This window comes from Macaca mulatta, chromosome 11, assembly GCF_049350105.2.
Source record: "Macaca mulatta isolate MMU2019108-1 chromosome 11, T2T-MMU8v2.0, whole genome shotgun sequence".
NCBI lineage: Eukaryota > Metazoa > Chordata > Mammalia > Primates > Cercopithecidae > Macaca > Macaca mulatta.
The window spans coordinates 17,095,488-17,118,180 of NC_133416.1; the positions used below are offsets into that span (position 1 = coordinate 17,095,488).

The 22,693-nt window shown below is 39.9% G+C and overlaps 1 protein-coding gene across 1 annotated transcript in view; it reads right to left on the bottom strand.

Moving 5' to 3' along the window:
• GUCY2C (guanylate cyclase 2C) overlaps positions 1-22,693 on the bottom strand; it is an 81,709-nt gene that overhangs the window by 25,727 nt on the left and 33,289 nt on the right. Inside the window, exons 11-18 of the mRNA XM_001089601.5 lie at positions 20,199-20,280; positions 15,398-15,503; positions 13,241-13,303; positions 12,267-12,338; positions 11,714-11,818; positions 5,443-5,529; positions 3,803-3,935; positions 682-819 (exon numbers count right to left, since the gene is read on the bottom strand). Coding sequence (XP_001089601.1) covers positions 682-819; positions 3,803-3,935; positions 5,443-5,529; positions 11,714-11,818; positions 12,267-12,338; positions 13,241-13,303; positions 15,398-15,503; positions 20,199-20,280 — 786 coding nt within the window. The remainder of the gene's footprint in view (positions 1-681; positions 820-3,802; positions 3,936-5,442; positions 5,530-11,713; positions 11,819-12,266; positions 12,339-13,240; positions 13,304-15,397; positions 15,504-20,198; positions 20,281-22,693) is intronic.

Sequence of the window (22,693 nt, forward strand, 5' to 3'; positions counted from 1 at the left end):
GTGAGCCAAGATCATGCCACTGTACTTACTCCAGCCTGGGGGCGACAGAGCAAGACACTGTCTGAAAAAAAAAAGAAAGAAAGAAAGAAAAGAAAAAAAGAGAAAAAATGCTACTGACCCTGTAAAACTCAGCTCGGGCACCACTGCCTTCAGTAGGCTTCTTCTGTTCATACTTGACCCCACCCTCTCTACATCCCTTAGTCACCGTACTCCCCACCAACCAGTTAACAGTTAGCACATAATAAATGCTCAGTAAGTGAGAATTGAACGAATGGAAGGAACCATTTTCCCCTGAGAGGACACGTGGCCAAAAACTATAGATCTACTCTTAGTGAGAACTAAAATATGTATGTCAACCTGTTAGAGTGTTCTAGTTTAGATGTTAAGCAGGTACATTCTCTTATTGGAATCAAAAGGAAAGAGGAGAATCGTAAAGGAAGATTGTTAACAATAATACCGACAATAATAACACCTGGCAGTGTATGTTGTCTTATGCTTTTCAGGGCACTGTAATATTTAATCTTCCTAATCCTCTTATAAAATGTATAATGCCGATAATAAGTCATTAATTTTGCAGATGAAGGAATTGTGATGTGGTTACAAACAGATTAGGGTCTCAGTAAGCCTAGAAAGCAGGTTGGCTGACTCCCAGAGGGGGCACGTGAAGGGGTTTAGGTGTACCGTTCCGGTCTCGACAGCTCGAAGTGTAGAAGGTTTCTTTCCGCAGGATGATCTCCTGTGCGATGATCCCGTAGCTGTACACATCTCCTTTCTGAGAGACGTTGGCTTGGCGGAGGTGCTCTGGAGCTGTCCACAGGTCTGTAAATGCAGACATTGAGATTACAAAATTGAGCAGGGTGAGTGGCTCATAGGCCTCCAACCTACCTTTGCTCTCTAATTCCCTACACCATCCACTCTAAATATGGGTGATCGCTTATGAGTGGCCTTGAATTGATATGATTCCAAGCTTTTGAAAACTTTTGGCAAATACCGGTGATCAAAGAGAGAACACACACCTTTTAGACTAACTATGAAATGTTAGGATCTGGGTGAGGTCATATGGCAGTATGTTATTTAAAACTGCTAGGATCACAGTCTTGAAAACCCTCAAGGTTTACCTGGAATGGGGTCTGATTGTGGTAAATGCTCAGTAAATGTATGTTGAATGAATACAGTAGAATATGAGAGGTTGAAGAATTTAGTAGTTTATGGGACATATGGAATGAACCTATGAAATCCTTTAAAATACAAATTTTGGCCCAGTGTGGTGGCTCATGCCTGTAATCCCAGCACTTTGGGAGGCTGAGGCAGGCGGATCACAAGGTCAGGAGATTGAGACCAGCCTGGCCAATATGGTGAAACCCCATCTCTACTAAAAATACAAAAATTAACCAGGCGTGGTTGTGGGCGCCTGTAGTCCCAGCTACTCAGGAGACCGAGGCAGGAGAATAGCTTGAACCCAGGAGGCGGAGGTTGCAGTAGGCTGAGATTGCGCCACTGCACTCTAGCCTGGGTGACACAGTGAGACTCCATTTCAAAAAAAAAAAAAAAATTTATGTATACTAAATATATTTTATTTAAATATTATAATTTATTATTTAATGTGTATATATACATATTTAAATATAAATTTACCAAAAGAAGATAAAGACAGTACACTAAGACAAAGAGACTATGACTGATATTTTCGTTTGTTTTTTTTTTTTTTTTGAAACGGAGTCTCGCTCTGTCGCCCAAGCTGGAGTGCAGTGGCCGGATCTCAGATCACTGCAAGCTCCGCCTCCCGGGTTTACGCCATTCTCCTGCCTCAGCCTCCCAAGTAGCTGGGACTATAGGCGCCCGCCACCTCGCCCGGCTAGTTTTTTGCATTTTTCAGTAGAGACGGGGTTTCACCATGTTAGCCAGGATGGTCTCGATCTCCTGACCTCGTGATCCGCCCGTCTCGGCCTCCCAAAGTGCTGGGATTACAGGCTTGAGTCACCGCGCCCGGCCATGACTGATATTTTCTAGGCATAACATACTGGCAGCCTCCAACTGAGCTAGGGCCCGCAGTGGCGTTTTTGTTGGTTCCCGCAGTATTCTTAAAAAAGTAATGCACATAATTTACTCACAGTTTACTCCTGTCCCTGCCACTCCCTAGTGTCTACATCTAGTTCACTCACTTCACATGAGTGCAATGCTGTATTTAGCTCCCATAGATACTCAAGTTTTGAATCCTTATTACACACCCTATTTAGTAATAACAGGGGCATGCAATTAATTTTTCTTCAACATGCTTCACAAATTTTTCAGGATCACCTTACTCCTTATAAACTTTCTCAGACTTGTCTTCACCAGTTTCAATGAAACATGTATAGATTCATGTTGTTAGGTGCAGTAACATGTTTATGATGATGCACGTTTTCCTTATTTGGTTCTCTGTCCAAATGTACATCACCTTTTTGAATTTATGTCTTGTGAATTTTTGTGACTTGTGATTCATGCCCAGTTGATCGTAAAGGTCAGGGGTTGTAGAAAAGGTAAGTAAATCTACTTATGCTAGAATTTCAGGTAACCGACACCATAGGTAGGTAGGTATAAGTGAGTGCTGTTCAAGATGATAGGATTTGACTTGTAATTTATCTGATTTTTGTCATGCTGGGTTATCTGATGATGATTTGTACTATTATGTCATGAACGATGCTTGGCACACAGGTCTTCAATAAGAAATTACTGGATTGAGTTCAATATTATATTACACTTTACATGATGTGGATGTAGGGACAGAATTGCAATTTTTCTTTTATTAAGGAAAAACGAAAGGATCGCAAAGTTGAATTAGAAATATAATTTAGTGTTTGGATCTAGGTAGTATTTCTTTTTTTTTTTTTTTTTTTTTGGAGACAGAGTTTTGCTCTTTTTGCCCAGGCTGGAGTGCAGTGGTGTGATCTCAGCTCACCGCAACCTCCGCCTCCCCGGTTCAAGCGATTCTCCTGCCTCAGCCTCCTGAGTAGCTGGGATTACAGGCATGCGCCATCACCCTGGCTAATTTTGTATTTTTAGTAGAGACGGGGTTTCTCCATGTTGGTCATGGCTGGTCTTGAACTCCCGACCTTAGGTGATCCACCTGCCTCGGCCTCCCAAAGTGCTGGGATTACAGGCGTGAGCCACCGTGCCCGGTTGATCTAGGTAGTATTTCAAGGCAATGTGAGTGCTAGATATCTGAGTCTGTTTAACTGTGAGTCATAGTAAATGTTCAACATGAAAAGCCCTTTATACTTTACAAATCTGTTTTCTTTGTTATCTTTTTTGACTCTCACCACATCCTGAAAGAGGTAAGAATATATTTTACTGGTTAGAGTTTTTTCCTTAATATTTCTTATTGCCACAGATAAATGAATGATGTCTCAAATGGAAAGTCGGTCCTCTGGATTGTACTCTACCTTCTTGGACAAATCTGAGTCTCAGTGCTGTCCTCCATAAAGGAAAAAGGTTAAATTAGATGATGTCTAAGGTCTTTTCCTGCTCCAACCTTCTGTATTTTTTTCACCTAGTTCAAATCCTACAAGCCATTAAGTTATTCATGATTTCTCAGTGATATCAAGGGACACATGGATGAAGGAAATCCACAGAGGACATTTGTTTAACTCAGGAAATACTTGCTGACTGACAAGTGGGAAGGTCTGGAGAATGAGCCAGCTGTTGTCTCTTGTGGCTTTAAGTGCTTATCTTCTGATCAGTATTACAATTTCCTGACCATGCTACATGGGTTTGAAAAAAAAAATCAGTTAGGTAACTAGTGAACACTTCATTCATTACAGACCTTTTTTTGGAGGTAAAATGGAATTGCAGCCAAAATCAGTGATCTTCACCACCATTCTACTGTCCACTACGCAGTTGGTAGATTTCAGACGACCATGGACTTCTGTCTTACTGGAGTGCAGATATGACATTCCCTGTAATTTTTCAGATGATAGAAAAACAGAAATGTGACACACTTCAGCTGCTTCATTATTTTAAAGAAAAAAGTGACATTTGGAAACCATTTCAGCAGACAGTCACACCATCAGGTTTTAATTTTAGTCCCACTATTTTACTTTAATGTTACTGAAGCCCTAATATTTGCCTACACATTATATCTCGTTTCAAAGTCTGTTTAAATGACAGAGTAGAAGGGAATTGTCTAAAATCTCTGCTTAAGTAGTTGTATATAATATGAGGCAAAGGGTTGTTTTTTTTTTTAAAGTGTTTCTGCTTACCACTTATTTGGTCTGTGACCCTGGGTAGGTCTCTGGTCCTTTTTTACATGAATTTAAAATAAACATACAAATAATAGTGCCTTGCCTTTCCAAAGGGGCAGGTTTGCCAGGCTAGATTATTTCCTAAAGTGGAATTGGTTTCATCCTATTTTGAAACAATGTTTCAATCATTCTGTTTCAAAAGGGGAAGCCTGGCCCCTTGCAATGGCTCAGGCCTGTAATCCCTGCACTTTGGGAGGCCGAGCTACTCGGGAGGCTGAGGCAGGATAATCGCTTGAACTTGGGAGGCCGAGGTTGCAGTGTACTGAGATCGCGCCACTGTACTCTAGCCTGGGGGACAGAGTGAGACTCCGTCTCAAAAAGGAAAAACAGAGGAAGCCTGTTTTTGGCTGATGTGCTTCTCTCTGGTGGTTAGAGGGTGTCTCAGCTGAAGCTGGTTTTCAGCCTGGATCATAGGAGTGAAATGTGTGTGGCAAATCGATTTTCGTAACGCATTTTTCAAACTGATTCTGAACCCATATAACTTTCAGGTGGGTTAAGACTGTATCAAACAGCTCCCTCTCATAACCAACTTTTCTTCATTCTTGAATGAGGCCCTGGTTACTCATGTCCACTTCTGTTTTCCTATCACGTCTGAAAATATACATGTCCACATTTATTATTGATTCCTGCAAGATGGTTTCCTGTACTTAATACTTTCTCTTATAAAGTTGAGGATTCAGTTGTCTTTTTTATTTTTTAAATGGAGTCTCACTCTGTCACCCAGGCTGGAGTGCAATGGCTCCATCTTGGCTCACAGCAACCTCCATCTCCTGGGTTCAAGCAGTTCTCCTGCCTCAGCCTCCCAAAGTGCTGGGATTACAGGCTTGAGCCACTGCACTCAGCCCAGTTGTCTTTCTTGTAGTTTTATATGATTTCGATTTCTGGAAAATTTATGAAACTGCATGCCCCACACCCAGACTACAAAGGATATAATAACATAACAATAACTGATATATATTGAACATTTCCTTGTACCAGGTCTTGTTATAAGCACATGCATTATTTCACAAAATCCTCACAACCTAAAATCCTACAACCCTATGGCATAGCTATTATTATCATTTTACAGATGAAGAAACCAATGCACAGAAGGTTGAATAACTTGTTAGATCTGTTTTCTTATATTTAATTTTCATATTTTCTGTGTGTGTGTTTCTCTTACCTTAGCAATGTCATATAAGACAGAGATCTTAAACTCCCAATCCATGAATGTGCCATCAGGGTAGGAAATTGTGTCATTTAAAACTTCCTTAATAGGAAAAAAAGAAGAAAAGTTGTTGCAAGAAAGGATATTATGGAGAGACTATTATGAAACAAATAATGAACTTCAAATTATGAGACCTTAGGATCAGGAACAAATTGGAATTCCACTGTCTGGGTTTTCATGAACCTATTTTTGTTTTCTTTTCTGCATAAGAAGCTTTGGGCGGTTTTTGCCACCTGGATATGAGCAGGAGGTACCCATAGCACCCCAAACTTCAGTTCTTCCATCAGACAGATGTAGAGGAATAAGCAGCAGGTCGGGAGACTGCTTAACAGGTGACTGCCTTGCATGTTCTGTCTCATCTAAATTGGACCCATGTTTTAAAACAGGCAATTGCTATAAGAAAATTCCTTCATTAAGCTTGTGTTTTTACTCACCTAATCAGTTACATAAATTGGCTTAATTCCTTTTTTTTTTAGAGTTTACTAAGTCCTCTCTCAATAAGAGAGATCTTGGATTTTTTTGTGAATTGTATGACCTGGGATTTTTTTTTTCTTTTTTTTCTTTTTTGTTTGTTTTTGAGACAGAATCTTGCTCTGTGGCCCAGGCTGGTGTGCAGTGGCACAATCTCAGCTCATTGCAACCTCTGCCCCCAGGGTTCAAGCGATTCTCCTGCCTTTACCTCCTGAGTAGCTGAGATTACAGGTGCATGCCACTATGCCCAGCTAATTTTTGTATTTTTAGTAGAGACGGGGTTTCACTACATTGGCCAGGCTGATCTCGAACTCCTGGCCTCAAGCAATCTGCCTGCCTCAGCCTCCCGAAGTGCTGGGATTACAGGCGCAAGCCACCGCACCCCGCCTATACCTGGAATTTTCAAGTCACTATTTTAATATGATGATGGTTTTACAAAGTTGCAGGATTTTAATTAAGCTAATACGTAACTGTTCTTCACGGTAGAACTTTAAAAAGGACTCTAACTGATAGCAATAGTTTCTTATTTTAGGAAAAAGCCCAATTTGATTTTTAATTTTAACTCAGGCACCGTACCAAGAATTTCCAAGGAGGGGTCTGAAGTCCTTAATCATTTCAGGTAAGGCTGGTTGGGCTGTGGGTACCAGGCCAAGCTGATGGAGGGGAGTCATGGGCAGACAGATTCTTTTCTATGCCTTCTCTCCCTTTAGCTCACCATTCACCCATCCTACCCTGTTCTCATCTGCCAAATTGTAAAAAGCATATTATTCTGTTTTGATGATAAAAGGAATACATGTTTACTATACAAAATGTGAAAAAAATTATACAATATAAAAAGGAAGTATATAAAATTATGGCTAATTTGCACCATCTAATTTATTCTCATTTTGGTATTTTCTTCTAGTTTTCTTTAATGTAGATATGGAAAGTATATGTAATAAATATTATAAAAGTGGGATCGTAATGTATATGCAGATTTATATGTTTTTTCTGAGCAATTTTAATAGGTGACCTGCATATTTGTTTTTTAAAATTATTGAGTGTTATCTCTAGAGCAGGGACTGTGTTAGTGCTGGGATTATAAGGGACCTGTTGAAGTGTGCACAGTCTGGTGAAGGAAACTGACATTCATAAAACAATCAGACCAATAAACATAAAATTATCACTGTGATAAGTGCGATGAAAAATTGCCTAAAATCTGGGAATTTGACCCCTAAAATCTGGGGTTTGTTATAAAGATTAAATATGGCTTCCTTCAGGAAATGGCTGTTGAGCTGAGATCAAATGAAATAGGGAGCCAAGAGTTTTGGGAAGAGGTAACAGCAAGGGAAAAGAACCTTTTGTGGAAAAGAGAATGGAAAGGTCCTATTATCTCAGCACCCATTTTTATTTTTTATTTATTTATTTATTTTTAGATGATAAATTGCTTTATTAAGGGATCGTGGTTATTATTTTGTTATATTTTATACTGTCAGCACCCATTTTTAAAATTACCCTTCTTTAGTTATATTTGTCATATACTTAATGGTATTCCTGGCCCATATGTTTTTCTTCCATAAATCATTTGCTTGTTCATGAGCTGTCACTACACTGCCTTGATTATAATAACTTTCTAGTAAGTGGCTTCTTCATTCTCTTTTTCAAAACTGTTCTGGTTATTATTGCTCATATATATGTGTGCGTGTATATATATGTATTTCTGATGATCTCTGTTAATTAAGAAAAGTCTTTGCCTTCGATTGCAAGTTCGTTGTTTTCAGAAGAATTCATACATTTTCAATGTGAATTTGTCGGTATAGGGTGTCGGTAAACTGGCTGTCTGTTAGCAACAGCCCTGATTTGTAATATGCTTGCTGAGTACGATGTGAAATATTTCCACCCTGAATGATTTCAGCTTCCAGAACTTTAACACTGACTGGCAAATTCTTGAATAACTTAACAGTCAGCTCTGAGCTAGTACCAGCCAGTTCCAGCACATCATTGATTCCTAAGAACTTGACTAAGTTCTGTTAAGATTTATTTAATGTCTTAGAAAACTTTCAGTGTTCTTAACTGATTCTTTGCATTTCATGTTGAGTATTTTCAAATAAATATTTTTGTTAAAAATATTAAGGAGGATTTTTTGAGTTGTATTTTCTGACCAATTACATGATATACACATTATATATGTAAATTATTTTCTATATACTTATTTTGTTTCTGGTCATCATATAAATTTCTTATAATCTTTAGTATTTGAGGCTTTTGCATTTTCTAGGTAAACAATCATATCTTTATATTTATTTATTTATTTGAGATGAAGACTCGCACTGTTGCCCAGGCTGAAGTGCAATGGTGGGATCTCGGCTCATTGCAACCTCCACCTCCTGGGTTCAAGCAATTCTCCTACCTCAACCTTCCAAGTAGTTGGGATTACAGGTGGCCACCATTATGCCCCACTAATTTTTTGTATTTTTAGTGGAGACGAGGTTTCACTGTGTTGGCCAGGCTAGTCTTGAACTCCTGACTTCGTGTCCTGCGCCCCCCCCACCCCGGCCTCTGACTCCTAAAGTGCTGGGATCACAGGCATGAGCCACCGCACCTGGCCTCATCTTTAAATTTAAAAAAAAAAAAAAAAATCTATTGCTTTTGTGAAAGTTGTCAAAATCAGAATGGAATCGCAAATGTTGAAAAAATCCTGACACATACAGCTAGAAAAGGCCATGAAAAACAGAGTTGTCATGCTTGTGTACTTCATAACAAAAACTATCACAAAAGACTCCACAGAAACCTCAACCTTCCACAAAGGCCATCGCAACCTCACACACAAAAAATACTTATACAAGGACATCTGCTCAACATCTGCCTGTCCAACCTCTGACTGGCATCATCCTTGCTAGTGATCTTTGTAACACAACAATTATGTAATCCTCTTTGTTTTTTTTTCCCCTTAAAATCCTTTGTCTTCCTTTATCTCTCTGAATATGCACATAATTTATGATGGCATATGTATTCCCATGACAGTGTTCTTTTCCAAATAAACATCTTTCTTTCAGAGAGCCACTCTCTGTTTGTTATTTATCTGGACACCTTCCAATAACCGTGTATCTTATTTCTGTTTCATGCATTAGTGCTTTGGTTAGAACTTTCAGAAGTTAACTAACAGTAGTAAAGGGTGCGGCTAGGGAGTCTTTGCATTAATAGAGATGAAGTCAGTTGTTATTTTATGATAGACAGTCTTTGCAATGTTAAGAAAGTATTGTTTTATTTCTAACTCTACAGGAGTTGTTATTATGGGGGAGCCTAAGAATATTTCTGAAATGAGGTCTGGGAATTCTCTGGCATATCACCGTTTAATTGTTGTTTTCCTTGTTGAGAACAGGTTGCAAATATTAAATCTGGTATCCTCTTCCCTGAGCTATGGTTTCACAGCTTCATTTCATGCAGGTCTTACTCTAACGTCATCTTGCCAGAGAAATCTTCCATGGCTATCTTATCTTAAGTAGCATAACTCAGGTATGTTTGAAAGGAGGTTATTATAAATAACAAAAGAGCTTTTCTCACCCCCACCACCCAGTAACAACGGGTTTTAGGAACCAAGAATGAAGACAAAATATATTTCTTACTATATCACAATATTACATTAATAGCCATAGAAGAAATGATAATTCCCATAGAGAGAATACCAAAGTCAGCTTAATTCTTCTAATGTTGAAGTTCAGTAAAAGTAATTCTCATTATCTATATAAAAACTATTTTCCAGTTAAACAAAAACATGAACATACTCCAAATTCATTTAACATTGAACAAAGTTAGCATGAGATTGAAACTAAAATCTGACCAAAGGCTAACTGTAGTTGTGAATGCAGAGGAAAAAACATAATAAAATAAAAGAAATGCTAAGCCAGTTGTATATACAAAAAGCATAACACAAACAATTGGATATGGTTAATTCTATGAATGGAACAATATTATTATAATGTACCAAATCAAAAGGTCATAGGAGAAAAACCACGAGTGTTTTAATGGATGATGAAAGTGATCATTTTAATTGATACCTGATCAAATAAATACACATTTCTAGGAATAACAATAACTATTTCAGGTCTTTCAGAATTAGAAATACTTTTCACATGAGGTCTAGACCACACTCTCATTTAATTTCAATGAGACAGAAATTTTAGAATACTAATTAATAGAGCCTGGTCAAAGGGTTTCACATGGCTTATTATTGCCTGAAACTGATTCAGAATTGGTCTAATTAAATTTTTTTTTGGAAACAGATTTCATGATTATATCGCTTCTGAAAGTTTCCCTTTTTAAAGATTATAATTTAATAGTCGTAAAGTATTCTTCCACAATTAAAACATCTTTTCACTGCTTTTTTATTCTCGATTTTGTGTCTTTACATGTTTGTTTTAAAAATAATATCTAGAAGTGAAAGGCTTGTGTGTTTTAATAATTTTGTTTTTTAAGTTGCAAGTGCATTTTAAAATCCTATCCTATTTTATTTGATTTATAATGATTGATATTTAATAGCTTCCTTTCCTTATGTTATAGTTATTCTTCTAAATTTTGCATTGGATACTTAAATTATTATTGTTATTATTTATTTTATTATTATTTTTTTGAAACGGAGTCTCACTCTGTTGCCAGGCTGGAGTGCAGTGGCACAATCTCGGCTCACTGCAACCTCTGACTCCCTGGTTCAAGCAATTCTTCTGCCTCAGCCTCCTAAGTAGCTGTAATTACAGGCACGCACCACCACGCCCAGCTAATTTTTGTATTTTTAGTAGAGACGGGGTTTCACCGTGTTGGCCAAGATGGTCTCGATCTCCTGACCTCATGATCCGCCTGCCTCGGCCTCACAAAGTGCTGGGATTACAGGTGTGAGCCACGGTGCCCAGCCTTGTTTATTATTTTTTAAGAACTTCTACCTTAGCACCATTTTCCTCTTTGATCTTAATTCTCCTGGCCAGCTGCCTGCTCAAGATTTCTCTACCACATTCCATTACGCTAGTCCCTCATGGGCTTGCTTTCCCTTCTGCTGTACAGCAAATGAATTCTCAAAGTGCTAAATATAGTTAATGGCTTAATGTGTCACTTTTTCCTTATACCACTGTTACATTTCATAGGGATTAATACAGAGAAGAGCCCTCAGATGTCAGAATAACAAGCATGAAAGAATTTTTAAAAGAAATAGTAACATTTAGGGCTACGATTTTTTCTTGGAGGGTAGATTTGAGTTTATACTGCATAGTGTGAAAGCTAATATTCTCGCTTTTTTTCTTAGTTTCTCTGTTTGCGTTGGACTTGCTCAGTCCAAATACCTGACCTCATCTGGCAACTCCTGGATGATCCTTAGTCCAAGAGTGGAGTAATAATTTGGACAGCAGCAGAACCAAGAATGATGACCAAGTCTTCTAATGCTTATTTGGTGCTATCATAATGATTATCCTTTTCTCTTTTAACACAAAAGCAAGTATTCATGTAAAATAAAATGTATTTGGAGGTAATCACTCATTTTTTCCACTTCCATTCTCTGTTTACTCCCCTCCCTAAATCTATTATCTTTTTCCTGAAATTTTTTTTGGCTTGTTTATAAAAACATAATAAGACTGATTGAAAAAATCTCGGAAAGTCTGGAAAGCTTGTGACCCCACCAACTCTCCATGATCACTCTTTAATATTATTTTACTCGATAAATATTTTTATTTAAAGTCCTGCTGAATATTTTTATATAATTAGAACATTGGAAATGACCATGGTTTCTTACCCGGAGGGATCCTCTCTCACAGTATTCTATCACCCCGAAGATCATGGTATCAAGTTTCACGGTGCCATAGAACTTGGTCAGGTTGTAATAGTCAATCTGAAGCAACTAGAAGAACATGTTTGTTTACAAAGCAAATTAGGCAGAACAGGGTGCCAAAGTAAAAATTAATATGCCAATAAAATGTGTTTTCTTTCAGATCTTTGAGAAGATGTGTTGCTCTTAACAAATTGAATGTCAGTACCCATTGCTTATCACACATTACATTAATCTCATTCAACAACCTTTCCTTTGTTAGTAAGAGGCCTTGAGTACAAACTTTACTTTCAAATAGTATCAGGTCCACTTTCTAGGAAAGACTAGTAGATTTCCAGAATTTTTTACGCCATTGACCTCACTTTCCAATATCTCTTCGTAGAATTTTCAACAAGAAATATAGTCACCATTTCTTGGCCTGAGGGCTTCTCTGTCAGCCTCTTACTCCACGAACAACCTCAGTGATTAGAAGAAATGGAGTGAAGTTATTTCTCAAGAGTTTGAAGTAAGGGCTACATACCTTGTTCAATTCTATCTTCTGTTTTTCAGTGAAATTACCATCATTGTGCTTGAGATCTTTGAGAATCACTCGCTGCAAAAATCAATGAAATTTAGGAGACACTGTTGTGGTGTAACTTGTTACATGCATATTATAACAGTTTGTGTGTCTCACTAGACTGTAAACTTTTGAGAGCAGTGACAGTATTTGATTGATTTTTTTTTTTTTTTTTTAAAGACAGAGCCTTGCTCTGTTGCCTAGGTTGGAGTGCAGTGGTGCAATCTCGGTTCACTTCAACCTCCGCCTCCCGGGTTCAAGCAATTCTCATGCCTCAGCCTTCCCAGTAGCTGGGACTACAGGCATGCATCACCATGTCCCCAGCTAATTTTTGTATTTTCAGGAGAAACGGGGTTTCGCCATATTGGCCAGGCTGGTCTCAAACTCCTGGCCTTAAATGATCCACCCGCCTCAGCCTCCCAAAGTCCTGGGATTACAGACATGAGCCATTATGCCGGGCCGTGATTGATGTTTGTATCCCTGGTGCCTAGTACCTGGGATATGGTAAGTTCAGTCTTGAATGTTTCTTTAAGAATGACTAAATGGAAGGAAGGCAGGCAGAAGGGAGGCAGGGAAGAAGGAAGGATGGAAATAAGATGCAAATCTCTCATATGAGATTGTTGTATTTCTCAGCAATGAGCCAAAATATAATACTAGGGTTGCCCTCGACTACTCTGAATATCTTTTATATTTCATTTTTCTGCCTAGACTCCACCCTTCCCCAACATTCTATTTGTCTTCCATTTTCCCCAGGATTGTGAGTTTTGTAACCCTAGAAGCAGGGCCCTGGCCACCCCTGTGAAGCTCTAAGAACAGCCCTTGGGAACAGACTGGGCACTCCCATCATTGTGATACTGACATCAGGGGCCGGGGCAACGAGGGGTCAGAAAGCCCCGAGCATACCCCAGTGGAGAGTTCAGAGAAGTGGGAGACGTCACCTTTTTGTCGTATTTGCACTGTCGTAGTCTCTGGATTGTATCTCGTCTTTTGTCATCATCGATCTGGCACAAGAAAAGGCTAATTATTCCAGAAACTCCGTATCTCTTCCCTCCTTTGAGTTTACTGTCCCAAAGACTTATTTCCTTAGCCAGATGACTCATTCATTCTGATGAACGAATAAAATCTGTACTCATACACATTTTGTACAGAAACTGACAAGAAATAGATGAATTATACTTCTAGGAATATTTAGATTTTAAGAAAACATACAGAGACACATGTTTTGGGCTTACTCCAAAAGAGAAAATATGAAATATGGGGTTTTGAGGCAGTGGGGGGGTGCTTGAGGAATGACACCAAGGCTGGACTTGTGCAGAGGTGGCGCGTGTGGGAGCCCATCGGATGCTGTGCATTGACAGAGGTGCACACGCTCCTTCTGAAAGTCCCCTCTCCTCTTCCTAGTGTTATATTAAATAGACAGGAGACCACTGGCATGAGACTGTCTTTGTATTATGAGTTCCTATAAATGGCAGACCTAACTTAGTATATAGGCAAACTGAAAACTGATCTGGGAGTCTATTTTTGTAACAAATGGCTCGATTTCAGCCAATCACAGGCAGCTAACTGAACAGACCATGCCCAAATAAAGCAAATGCCTAGCTGTAACCAATCAAGTTATTTGTGGACTTTACTTCCTTGTACAACCTATGAAAGCTCACTGCCCATGCTGCGGGGTGGAGCTTTCTGAACCTCTTTTGGTTTTGAGTGCAACACAATTCATGAATCACTTTTTGCTCAAATAAATTATATTTCATCTGTCCAGAGTTTTTCTTTTAACACTAGGTACTTCCAGTTTGTCATTTAGGTCAACAAATTCTCTCTTTGGAAATTCAGTAGTCTTAAGGTTGTTTATACCTGACTGTGAATTACTGTTAAATTGATTTCATCCTGACACTTAGCTGAGACAGATTGGTCTTTGTGGGTAGAATTTTCACAAAAATTCTTTGTGAATAGAATTTTTCTGTTGGAGGTTCAGCAGGAGGAGGGTCACATTGGAGCATGTCATATTTCTGAAAGAAGGGAAGACCTGGTCCTTGGATAGATATGAGGGGATCGGAGCCATTAGAGGGCAGCACGCAGGACTTGGGGAGGAGGGTCAAGAGCTGGTAGAGAGGTTCCAGAGACAAACTTAGACCAAATGCAATTATATTCCTGCTGATTTTAAGCAAGGAAGCATCTCAAATCACACCACACTATCAGTTTGGCCCTAGTCTGAAGGAGTCCACGAATTCCCATCTGTGGAGGTCTTGGGTCTCCATATTCTCTTAATATGCTTTGGTATAAAAGCTGGGATAATTATATGGTATATGGAATGTGTTACAATCTCAGGCTTTGCAGTTAGACAGACTGGGTTTAAATTGTAGCTGTGTTCCTGGAATTTCCGCCCTGCTACTTCACAGTGCTCAGGAGAAGATGAAATGGGTTAATGCATGTGGTGCATTATAAGTGCTCAGTAAGTGTTAGCTATTATTACTTACAGTAATCTTACTCATTAGTTGCATGTGTCCCTGCACTGTTTCTTAATCTTTTGTCCTTCAGTTTCCTCATCAGCAAAATTATGATGATAAAGCTTAATTTTGGGTTCCTGGAGTAGGAGGAGTAGATGAGACAGCACAGGTCCTGCATTGACTGTGCTAAATGGAGTAAGTTATTATTGGCTGCTGCTATTTCCTGGTTGAAGGTGAATGTGAGCAAATATAAGCAGAGGAGGCGTCTTTCTTCAGGAATGAGTAAGACAAGTCATAGGTCCTTAGTATGGATAGATTAGCATCCAAGGTTTAGGGGAACTCAAATGCTCTGCCCATTCCTACATCCCTTCCATGGCAAATTCCCTTTATGTGTATTTCTCTTCTGGGTCAGATGCAGAGAATGAGAACACACCATATCTCAGCCTCCAGGGAGTGCTCACTGGATTAACTAGCTGACATGTAGGAGAATGGAGAAACAAGGGGAAGGCAGAGAGTTGAAAATTAGAAAGCATCTAAGTCTTGCTTTCTAGAACAACTATCCCTACTTGGCACATATCCTGCAATGCTAAGTCTTGTCAAATACCTGGCAAATTGCGCCCATTCTTCAACAAGTAAGGTAGGCTTTACCTTCAGGCTAACGTGATTGGTCTCATTGGTCTCCAGAGGAAAGATATTTTCAGGAGGAATGTGGGACCATTTTTTCTGACGAAGTTCATAATCTTTTTTATATTTTCTGTGAAAGGAATAAAGCCGGTCAATATGTTTTTCTTAGTATCCACGCCATTCAGCTTCTGAAGACTGGGAGAAGTTTAGAACCCTGGTATGCTCAAGTAGATGTGCGTGGGGGAAGGCAGCCCAATGACAGAACACCATGTTCTCCAAACTGAAAAGTGCTCACTGCCAGTGGACCTGCAAGGGTTTCTGATGGGCTTTCATAGCAGTGGCCCTCAACCTTTTTGACACCAGAGACTGGTTTCCTGGAAGACAGTGTTTCCATGGAGGTAGCAGGGGGTGGTTTCAGGATGAGACTGTTCCACCTCAGATCAGGCATTAGATTCTCATAGGAGCATGCAACGTAGATCCCCCGCATGCGCAGTTCACGATAGGGTTCACGCTCCTATGAGAATCTAATGCCCTGACTGATCTGACAGGAAGGGTTGCTCAGGACGTAATGCTCGCTCACCCACTGCTCACCTCCTGCTGTGCGGTCGGTTCCTAACAGGCCATGGACTGGCGACTGGGGACCCCTGTTTCCTAGTCTTTCTTTTCTTTTCGCTTCACTTTCCCAGGTTTTTCACTAAGGCAGTCGTTCACGATAGTAAAGGATTTAAACTGATGACATAGAAGGAGTTAGGAAAAAATATAGGAAACAAATGTAAAGTTGGTAACGCTGACAGGCAAAAATGTTAATTTTTAAACCACCAGAGAATACACCAGATCCCTAAATAAGCCAGTTCCTCTTACCCATCTGTGCCTTTTCAAAAAATATGTTTAAAGAAAATGGAAAAGTACAGAGAAAATGTAACAACACCTATCTCAACTACAAAATGTTAAGAATGTATAGTTTCCTTCAGATAGTATCGGTCCCCAGATAGTGTAGGTTGGGGATTAGGCCCCCAACCCCTGGGCCGTGGACTGGTACTGGTCCATGGCCTGTTAGGAACTAAGCTGCACAGCCGGAGGTGAGAGGTCAGCATTACCACCTGAGCTCTGCCTCCTGTCACATCAGCAGTGGCGTTAGATTCTCATAGGAGCGTGAACCCTATTGAGAACTGCACATGGGAGGGATCCAGGTTGTGCACTCCTTATCCTTATGAGAATCTAATGCCTGATGATCTGAGGTGGAGCAGTTACAACCCGAAACTCCCCCACCCCCAAAAATTGTTTTCCACGAAACCAGTCCCTGGTGCCAAAAGGCTGGGGAGACTGGGTATAGATGAGGCAGAATTCTTGGGCTATAGAGGATGTACACTTTCTTTTTTTTATTTTATTATTTTTTTTTTGAGACGGAGTCTCGCTCTGTCGCCCAGGCTGGAGTGCAGTGGCCGGATCTCAGCTCACTGCAAGCTCCGCCTCCCGGGTTCACACCATTCTCCTGCCTCAGCCTCCCGAGTAGCTGGGACTATAGGCGCCCGCCACCTCGCCCGGCTAATTTTTTGTATTCTTTTTTTAGTAGAGATGGGGTTTCACCGTGTTAGCCAGGATGGTCTTGATCTCCTGACCTCGTGATCCGCCCATCTCGGCCTCCCAAAGTGCTGGGATTACAGGCTTGAGCCACCGCGCCCGGCCCGGATGTACACTTTCAACTTTACAGATATCACCAAATTGCTTCCCAAAGCAGTGGTTATCAATTAATTTACCTTCTTATCTTGAGAATTCCCATCTTCTATATTCTTGTCAACATTTGGTATCGATAAACTTTTTTTTAACCTTTGTGATGTAAGCGAAGCAGTGTTTCATTATTGCTTTACTTTGCATTTTCTTGATTACTAGTGAGATTATCCTTTCAAATATTTTCTAGCTATTTAGTAGAATATATAGACTCAGAATTATATAGAATTATGTATTTATAATTTTGCTCATTTTTCCCTACTGTGTATCTTTTTCTTAAGCTTGTTAACTTACATATGTTCTTAATATATTTTGAGAAATAAATCCTTTGTCCTTTTGTTTTTCAAATACCTTTTCGTAGTTTATTACTTCTTTTAACTTTGTTTTCCAGAAAGTTTTGATTTTTATTATGGTCATATTTATGTATTTTTTCTTTGACTTCTCCTTTTTTATCTTGACTGAGAAGTACTTTCCTAATGTGACATCATAAAGTCATTTTTATTGGACAGGCACAGTGGCTCACACCTACAATCCAGCACTTTGGGAGGCCAAGGTGGGTGGATCACTTGAGGTCAAGAGTTGAGTCCAGCCTGGCCAACATGGTGAAACCCCGTCTCCACTAAAAATACAAAAGTTAGCCAGGTGTGGTGGTGCACGCCTGTAACTGCAGCTACCACTGAGGCCAAGGCACGAGAATTGCTTGAACCCAGGAGGCAGAGGTTGCAGTGAGCCAAGATGGCGCCACTGCACTCCAGCCTGAGTGACAAGAGTGAGACTCAGTCTCAAAAAAATAAAAATAATTTTAATTTTAAAAACTCATTTTTATTAATTTATTCTAAGTTTTGAAGTTTGATTTTCACATAATCAAACATTTAAAACTCCATATAAACTATGCTTTAACATTTAAAACTCCATATAGAGTAAACTATGTCTTTGTGTATTCTTTTAAATATATAATAATAATAAAATATAACATGATACAACATAATAAAAATAACTATTTTCATTTATATAATGCTTATTATATGGTAGTTTGTGTGCATGTTTCATTTCTAATCCCTACAACAGCTCAGATGAAGAAATTGAAGCTAAGTTACCTGTTTTAATTTTGCTTTTTACATGTGGAAAGCCTACTTTACCAACATCATTTCTTTTTTCTTTTTTTTGAGATGGAGTCTCGCTCTGTCGCCCAGGCTGGAGTGCAGTGGTGAGATCTCGGCTCACTGCAACTTCTGCCTCCTGTGTTCAAGATTCTCCTGCCTCAGCCTCCCAAGAAGCTGAGATTACAGGTGCCTGCCACCATGCCCAGCTTATTTTTTGTATTTTTAGGAGATTTTTACCAACAGGGTTTTACCACGTTGGCCAGGCTGTTCTCGAACTCCTGACCTCCTGATTTGCCTACCTCGGCCTTCCAAAATGCTGGGATTACAGGCGTGAGCCACCGTGTCCGGCCACCAACATCATTTCTTAGCTGACACATACTGTCATCTTTGTCATATTATAAGTTCTTGCTTGTATTTGTTTCTGGAACTGATATTCATTGACCTGTTTTGTCCCTAGTTTGCCTTTGCTTTTTGGTTATTTGACAAACTCATACTCACCTTCTCAAGGCCATGCCTTCCTTAATGTCCCCTAAGCAGAAATGATTATTCTCTTCATATGCTTCCATCTAAGTCTGAGTATTCTTCGAGTAAATGCATATAAAATAGCATATTACTGACCCTAAGACCTGGAGGCAAGTAGGATGAATATCAAGACCTTAAAGGCTCTTGGGCTGTCACCTCTGTACCCCAGGAGACTCTTGGGACTCAGCAAAGCCAACTGTCATTCATACTGAATTAGGGGATTTCTTAAATGGTTTGCTAGTTTTCTTGCATAGGCCGTTGTAATGGCAAACTGCATGTGTACCACCTGTCTGCCAGGCCCCCTCATGGGCATAGCATTGCACTGGCCATTAGGAAGCCCTATCTCTGCCTCCTATGTTTAGAGACAATGAGAAACACCCGTTATTATCTTTGATCTTGTGATTTACCCCTATTTTAAACTGATTCCCATTTAGACTTGCTTTTGGGGGGAAGTTTTGGTTTCTTCTCACTCTTCACTAAATGGTAATGGTCACCACACACTGTAGACCATCACCTATATTTCTGAGCAACACAGTTACAGGAGCCAAGCACTGTTGTCAGATTGAAGAAAATAGTCTACTTCCTTTTCTGGAGAAAACATCAACCATTGTATGGTAGGCTGGACATTCACAAGAGAAAGAATAATGACACACAGACCAAAGTGTATAATACACAGATAAAACTGTTGTCTTGTTTAGCTAGGAAATGCAAGTGAACCTGGTAGTATAATAGGGTATTATAAGTTTGGCATTTAACATATGCAGATTAGGAGGTAGTGTGGTATTTACTCACTCATTTATGTATTCAACAAATATTTCTTAGTACACACAAGGTCTCTGGCTAGGCATTTGGTAGATCCAAGTTGAGCCGAAAAATCTTGGAACTGATGGTGAGAAGGCTTGAGTTCTAGTTCTGGCCCCACCCACCACCTGGTGATAAGATTCTAGAGAAGCCATTTGAGTTTCTGGGCTCTCTCTCCTCAGGCTAAAATAGGAGATTTGGAATAAATTGTTTCTAAAACCTCCCCCAGCCTAAACAGCATGCAATGTAATGCGTTTGATGTCTCCCATGATATACCAACATAATAAAAATAACTATTTTAATCTATATATGCTTATTATATGGTAGTTTGTATACACGTTCCATTTCTAATCCTTCCAACAGCTCAGATGAAGAAATTGAAGCTAAGTTACCTATTTAAGTCACTAAGTAACATGCTTAAGACCGCAGAACTAGTAACTCAAAGAACTGGGATTTGAGTTCAGGCATCTCTGGCTCCAAAGCCCTAATCTATTCACTCAATAATATTCGGCCCTTCACATAGTCTTTGATGCAGAATGTCTTCACTATCTTAGGCCAGTCTACAGGCCTCTTTGTGAATATTCATCATCAGCAGCAGACAACAGGCCTCTCCTGCTTTCCCTCCTTGCCTCTCTGGATACCCAGCACAGGCATGATAGAGGCGACTGTACCTGAGCATCAGAAGAGCGACAAGCAGGAGCAGCACCACAGCTCCGGTGAGGGTGAAGACTGCAATCATCAGGATCTGAGGGCCTGTGGAGGAAAATGCGTTAGGAAGGACCTTTGTCAAGAGAGCAAAGGCATTTCCAAGATTCTAGCTGTACAATGTAATTTGGGGACGGGAAAAGAGAACCCCTTAAAAAAATTGATCTTTTAGCCCGGCGCGGTGGCTCACACCTGTAATCCCAGCACTTTGGGAGGCTGAGGCAGGTGGATCACGAGGTCAGGAGATCGAGACTATCCTGGCTAACACGGTGAACCCCTGTCTCTACTAAAAATACAAAAAATTAGCCGGGCATGGTGACGGGCGCCTGTAGTCCCAGCTACTCGGGAGGCTGAGGCAGGAGAACGACGTGAACCCAGGAAACGGAGTGAGCTGAGATTGAGCCACTGTACTCCAGCCTGGGTGACAGAGCGAGACTCCGTTTGAAAAAAAAAAATTATCTTTCATTAATTTCTCTCTGGTAACGTAAGTCCCGTGTCTCTACTCTCTGAACAGTCAGGGAAAGTGGCTTAATTTTGGCTATTCTGACAGCATATACATCTCTATTCTTTCTAACAGCAATCACCAAATGTTACACAAACATTAAATAGTTCATAGCACACAAAAAAATGTTGGTGGTAGAAGTCTACCTGGTGTCCTTGAAACCAGTATACCTAAGAAGGGTTCATAGAGGATGAGACATGTTTTTGTTTTCGTTTTTTTCTTTTTGAGACAGAGTCTCACTGTCACCCAGGCTGGAGTGCAGTGGTGCAATCTTGGCTCACTGCAACCTCTGCCTCCCTGGTTCAAGTGAGTCTCCTGCTTCAGCCTCCAGAGTAGCTGGGATTACAGGCGTGCGCCACCATGCCAAGCTAATTTTTATATTTTTTGTAGAAATGGGGTTTCGCCATGTTGCTGGTCATGAACTCCTGGCCTCAAGTGATCCGCCCGCCTCAGTCTCCCAGAGTGCTGGGATTACAGGCATGAGCCACCACACCCAACTGAGACAACTTGTTTTTAAATACAGAGCACACACTGGAAGAAAAGTAAGTCAGTATAGAACATTAAGTGACAGTGTTGCATGCCAGTTCTTTCTAAGCTGTCCTGGGTTAGTGAGGGAAGTCAATGAAGAATGGGATTTTATTTACTAGAACACTAGTGTGTGGGTGGAGTTGTATAGATGGAGTAAGCTGACAGACTGTCAGAAGAGTAAGTGGAATCCAGGAAAATGTGGATCCAACCCAAGGAAGCACTGAAGCAGTGTCTGAGTATGCAAAGGAATACTCCTACACAGAGAAGGACAGCAACAATAAGACTGCATGGGAAAGTCGTGGTTCATATATGCCGCAATGAATCCCTATTAGGAAGTCAGTAGGCTCAAGAACTAAAAACGGAATAGATTCCAAGCAATAGACAGAATGTGGAAGAAGCTGGGAAGTGATTAGGAATATGATGAAAAAGACATGTTTCTTTATATAGCAAGGAAAGAAAAGAGAAACCCAATCAGGAATTCTAAGGAAAAAATGTTCAAGGAAGTTGAACATTTGTCCAAAATGAAACAAAGTAAAATGTGCCCTGACTTTGAGAATTAGGTATTCAAAAAGGAGAGAAAATCAATTTTCCTTTGTGGTACAAAAGGGAGACATTGGGGCTATATAGAAAGATGTTGGCTGGGCATGGTGGCTCATACCTGTAATCCCAGCACTTTGGGGGGCTGAGGGGCAGATCACCTGAAGTCAAGAGTTGAAGACCAGCCTGGCCAACATGGCAAAACCCTGTCTCTACTAAAAAAACAAAAAATTATCTGGGTGTGGTGGTGGGCGCCTGTAATCCCAGCTGTTCGGGAGGCTGAAGCAGGAGAATCGCTTGAACCCAGGAGGTGGAGGTTGCAGTGAGCCAAGATTGTGCCACTGCACTCCAGCCTGGGAGACACAATGAGACTCCATCTCAAAAAAAAAAAAAGAAGAAAAAAAAAAAAAGAAAGATGTTATTATGTATACGTAATTAAAATGTTTCCTTGTTTTCAACTTATAGAATCAAGTTATAGGTAAAGAACAGAGGTCTTTATTTTGGTTACCAAATAAATATTATCAACCCTGGCAAAGAAAAATATAGGAGAATTTTGGAGATGGGAAGGAGGTAGAAGAAAGAATTATGGCACTAACATCTTCATCTTACAAAGTGGGAGGCAAGATATTTTATATACAACTGATGGGACAACACTAGAAGCTCATGCATATTAATTAAAATGAAAAAGGTGTTCAATAATTGTACTGACAAAAGAGATATAACTACATGGGAAGAAGTGAGAAAGAGGGCTAGCGAAGATGAGCTAAATCTTCATGTATCAATACAAAAAATTAATAGATAACTGCTAAAGCTTATACATCAAGAAATAGAAGCATCTTATTTAGATATGCAAAACACTAAAAGCAGAAATGACTGAGAGAGCGGAGATGCGCA